Source organism: Melampsora larici-populina, assembly GCF_000204055.1.
Source record: "Melampsora larici-populina 98AG31 unplaced genomic scaffold MELLAscaffold_24, whole genome shotgun sequence".
Taxonomy (NCBI): Eukaryota; Fungi; Basidiomycota; class Pucciniomycetes; order Pucciniales; family Melampsoraceae; genus Melampsora; species Melampsora laricis-populina.
Window position 1 is genome coordinate 132,206 of NW_006768788.1, and position 5,460 is coordinate 137,665.

Consider the following 5,460-nt stretch of genomic DNA (forward strand, 5'->3'; position numbering starts at 1 on the left):
GCAAAAGTTGTGGTGTAAACAAGGATTTGATTTCAGGTATGTGTGTTACTAGGTCAAAATATACAATTTGCCAAACACAACTTGTTCCGGATTATGTAAAAGGTTTGTCATAGGGTAAATGAACATGCCTGATTCCAAAAATACACTCACTTTTTGTGTGGTGCGCAAAGTGCAAAAGTTGTGGTGTAAACAAGGATTTGATTTCAGGTATGTGTGTTACTAGGTCGAAATATACAATTTGCCAAACACAACTTGTTCCGGATTATGTAAAAGGTTTGTCATAGGGTAAATGAACATGCCTGATTCCAAAAATACACTCACTTTTTGTGTGGTGCGTAAAGTGCAAAAGTTGTGGTGTAAACAAGGATTTGATTTCAGGTATGTGTGTTACTAGGTCAAAATATACAATTTGCCAAACACAACTTGTTCCAGCTTATGTGAATGGTGTGTCATAGGGTAAATGATAATTACATATATACACCTACATGTTGGCTGGTGTGAAAACAAACAGATCAAGCTTAATGGGAACTTGATATAGTTCCTCAAGCATCACAATGTGTGATACTTGAACGGAGCTTCTTGGTCCCTAGTGTGGAACTTTGAAACTTATTCCCTTATCAAATTCACTACAAGATCAAAGTAGTTAGTTGAGACCACTTTGACTACATATAAAAAGATTTATATATTAATATTTTTGGCTCATTCAATATCAAATTCATATAAAAGTTTTTCATATTAATATTTTTAATATGAAAAACTTTTAAAATCACTACAAGATCAAAGTAGTTAGTTGAGAATATGAAGACTACATATAAAAACATTTATATATGTGTGTTTTAAACAGACAAATCACAATTGTGTAATGTTGAGTCACACAATTGTGATTCACATGGACATTTGGGTGACTGAGCATCACACAATTGTGATTGTGAGGATCAAGTTGTGATTCTAAGTCACAAGTTGAGTCACACAATTGTGATTCACATGGACATTTGGGTGACTGAGCATCACACAATTGTGATTGTGAGGATCAAGTTGTGATTCTAAGTCACAAATGTGTGATTGATTGACACATTTGTGTTTCTCGATCACACCTCGAAGGTTTCATATAGATGTGACTGAGGTGTGATTGTCAGTCACAAAGGTGTGACTGACAATCACAACTTAGTCACATCTATATGAAGACTACATATACAAAAGAAAGATTTATATATTAAAATTTTTGGCTCATTCAATATTAAATTCACTACAAGATCAAAGTGGTTAGTTGATAATATGAAGACTACATATAAAAAGATTTATATATTGATATATTTGGCTCATTCAATATCACCCAATCCAGTCCATTCCTCATCTTCATCCATTTTGTCATCAATAGGTAAATCTTGCGTGTTAGTAACCTCTTCATCTATATTCATTCTGTTATCATCATCATCTTCCTCATCTGTGTCCATCTTTTCTAACTTGAAAAGATTAGCCTTGACATCATCCAGCCACAAAGATCTGCGACTATTCATAGCATTGAATCCTAGCTTCAAAGTTTCATGTGGCAGTTTAGAAGCATGCATCTGGATTATTTTGATGTTGTATTTGTCGAGTAAGATGGCTTCTGGATCAGGTCCTCGTGGAAAACCGACTTCGTATCCAAGTAAACCCTCTGATTATTTCAGAAACAAATCAGCATAAGAAAATAGACGAGATAAGGGCTTGAACTTACTCATACATGTTCGCAACGCAAGAGCAAGGTCAGACTTCACTTTATCTCCAGGATCAGCCTTTCGCGCCTTCTCCGTTAAGATACCATTAGTACCAATGGTTTCAGCTACAATTTCCCCGACAGAAAGGCCTTGCGCCCTGGCGGCAAACATTGAAGAGAAATTACACTTCTTATTGACATACTTCTCCATTTCTTCTATCGATGTATACTCTCTACACCAGCCTCTTGAAGAAGAGCAAACCTCAGTCAAACTGTGTTTGCTACATGCCAGAAGGTAGTAGTCAAAGCCCATGTTGTTCTACTCATCCTCAATCTGTAAAACAGACAAGACGGAACAGCGAAACCCAGCCAGGGAAGTTCATTAAGTATCACCTAAATCGAATAGATTATGGAAATACGTACCTGGTTTTGAAGCCGTTCGATAGTTTTAAGTGACTGACGGTTGTAATCAGGCAAAGAGGGACCAGAGGCCACACGTTTAGAAGCCTTTGAATATTCCTTAGCAACCTTTTCCTTCCAAACTATCTGATCATATAAAGCCTGTAATGCTTCACGTTCCCCAGGCTCAAAGATGATTGGATCCTTTTTCGCATCTTCATCGGTATCGACTTTCTTACCATGTTGTGAATAATGCAGACCAGATAGGGCATGAAAAACCGGAGGGGAAAATACCTCTTTATGTTCTATAGGAAGACGAGTCCATATATCGCCAAGTAACTTATTTCGAGACGCTAAGACACCTTTCTGGCCCCACTTACGTGGCACTAGCAATGAATCGTCAATATCATTACACAGGTAATGTATAACTGTAAGAGTGAGAAAACTCACTTCGCTTTCGGTGTTTTTCAATCTCCTTCCCAAACTTCAACCAAATTTGATAACCGCTTGGTCGTCGGCGACCACCAAGTTCCCCCCTGTGAAATAAATAAATCAGTCAACTGACCTGAGCTAGAAATCAAATCATAAACGAAATAGCACTTACAATGCTTTGTTCAATGTAAAAGTACTGACATTACCCATGATTGCAAGCATCGACTTATGTTGCTTGTAAAGGTTTTGAATTGCGCGAGCTTCAGTTAAAATCTTAGGGGGTACCGCCGTACGCTTCTTCTTTTGCAATCGGTCTTGGACAGCTATCCGGGCTGGAGGCCAGTCATCAACTAGCTGTTTATAGTTATCAATAGTAGGTAGGATCGTTTCAGCTTCTTCCTCCAATTGAACGTTTGAGGAACACAGAGCTCGTCGGGTGTTGGTTCCAGTAGGTAGGTCCGTTTCAGCTTCATCCTGTGGTTGAACGATTAATGAATGCAGAGGGCGTTGGGTGTTTGTTCGAGTGGGTTCTGGGACTTCTTCAGGATCTTCTTCCTCCAGGGAGGTTTGCCTCGCGAGTCGTGCCATTACTGCATCTCCAAGTGAAAGCATATTATTAATACAATATGATCACGTGCAGGATGTTTGAGGATATTCATTCAGCTCACGATCATCCTCGTCATCGTGGTCTTCGTCCTGGTCTTTGTTCTTGTCTGCGATGTAGAGGAGGTGCGATTGGGTTTGGGTTCGTAAGTTATTATGATCTCACCCATCTGCAAGAATCAATAGTAAGGAAGTTAGTTCTGAATGGTGCTTACCAGAATCAACGTCATCAAGCGCCATTTCTGCCGCGGTCAACTCATTTTGGCGTCGGGTTCGGGAGGTTTGAATCCGAGTGGTTTTGGGCCTTGAAGATATAGACTTCGACATGATTGATCTAGATCCCATGTGGCTTTTGCGCTTGGAGCGCATGCTTCTCGATTTGGAAGCTGAAGATCGAGGGGTGTGCATCGTATAGAGTTTAGAGAATTAGTCGAGTTCCAGGAAAGGCTGACGTAAGGAAAGGGAGTGATATGGGGATTGAGTGATGATGTAACTGGTGACAAGGTAGGGATTTGTTTACATACCAGAATCTTGCTTTGACGAAAACAAAAATGGGTGGCAGACCCTATACAGTCTAGCACGTGATAAAATCACTGCGACATGTCACTTACTTTACACCTTGATTATCACGTGCAAGTGTCAAGGACTGTATAGGAGTGGATGAACGATTTGATTTATCCTTGTCTTGCTGAAATATTCTCAGCTGAGTTCACCTAGCAGTTGGAATTGAATCCTCTCGTTCCTTTTGGTATTTGGATGTTCATACAATATCAATTGGGAGGAATACACCTGTCACTATTCAAATCGTTTTACCATTTTCATTTGGGATGGCTGGGAGTAGTTGAGAGTTGCCATTCTTGGAGGACAGGGGCCAGTGAGAGTATCTGTCCGTTCTGTCCGTTTCAGGCTGTTTGAAAAACGAGTCTGTGCCCCTTTTCAAAAAAGGTAAAATGTGGTAAGCGTCAGCAGCTGTCCCCGTCAAGCGATTACCCTTCAAACTTTGAAGAATATCTTTGCGACCACAAATCTCATCCTACTAATCATTATCATCCAAATCGATATACTCAACATCCAATGGGCAAGAAGGGAAACTCAGTACCTTGTCCTTTAGGAGGAAGTCAGAAGAAGAAACGCAAACCACCAGCAGCTGAAGGCTCAGGAATTATAGTTGCAGCAGTTGAAAGGAGCGAAGCTCAATACGTGAATGATCGCATACAAGCACTCGAACTAGCACTTGAGCAGGCGGCAAATGGAACAGCACCTGAAGTTCATGATGACGTCAACGCACCTGCCGACGAGGGACGAGATATCATGGAAGTGGAAGAGGAGAACAATATTATAATTACATACCAGCATCACACTGATGATCAGGCAGGGGAGTTACCACCGTGATGAGAACACCACATTCTCAAACTATGTCCAAGGATCTTATTACAAAAGCAAAAGATTAGCTGAAAAGGAAAATTGGGCCAAAAATTTACCCGATATGTTCATATGCTATATGACTTTTTCTCCAAAAACCTTAAATTGGGGTGATACGTCAAGGTGGGATCACGACTTTAACCATGGCTGCTGATGTGGAGTTGGCAAACTTCGTACTCGCAAGGTTGATATGCTAGACATCCTTGGTGCGTAGCCAACTTGGTCTTATTAATTTTATCCAAAAAATTTGACATGTGGTGGTGCAATTTAATAAAGGCCGTAAGCAGGACGAAATTCAATTTTGTGATTGTACTTCAGATCAGGTTTGTTTAATGAGAATGGGGTACATAGGCGGTTCACCTGTACATCCACAGATAGCATATTCCATCCGGCTGCTACGGCTTCATCATGCACTGTGGAAGTTTTGCACTGTACGAACGCAAGGCTTTGCACTGGCATTAGATTCCTTTCTTGATCCGGCTTGTCCACTGATATTGGTCAAAAAATCCAAACAAGTGAGCACTATCTAACATCAAGATTTCAGGATGGAATATTTGGAAACCTGACATATATTTCGTCCAACTATCCAGCCTAGACGATGGAGAAGGACACTGTCTTCGGCGATTGATGCATTTCGATATATGCTGCGAAAGGAGCAGCAACTTACTATCTGTGCTTTGTATCTCTCAGCATTGGATGTACTGGCGATGAACTGCCCGAGATGCTTTGGTCCACTTCAGCCGAATGATATACCAGATGAATGTGATTATCACGTGTGCACGGATGGCAACTTCCAACACCGGAGACATCTTGCAGCAAGTCGGGAGTATGAGGAGGAACAAATGGAAACTCCACCTCTTTTCCTGGATCCTAAGAAAATGACGAGTGGGAGAAACGTGTCAGCAACC

The 5,460-nt window shown here is 40.7% G+C and overlaps 1 protein-coding gene across 1 annotated transcript; it reads right to left on the minus strand.

Moving 5' to 3' along the window:
- Window positions 1–1,319: 1,319 nt before the first annotated feature.
- Window positions 1,320–3,538, minus strand: MELLADRAFT_87957 (uncharacterized protein; the record flags this gene model as incomplete). The annotated part of the gene is made up of 7 exons (XM_007411365.1): window positions 1,320–1,657; window positions 1,718–2,015; window positions 2,120–2,481; window positions 2,546–2,631; window positions 2,700–3,123; window positions 3,196–3,291; window positions 3,346–3,538. The coding sequence occupies 7 exons, from the start codon at window positions 3,536–3,538 to the stop codon at window positions 1,320–1,322; spliced, it is 1,797 nt and encodes a 598-aa protein (XP_007411427.1).
- Window positions 3,539–5,460: the final 1,922 nt, after the last annotated feature.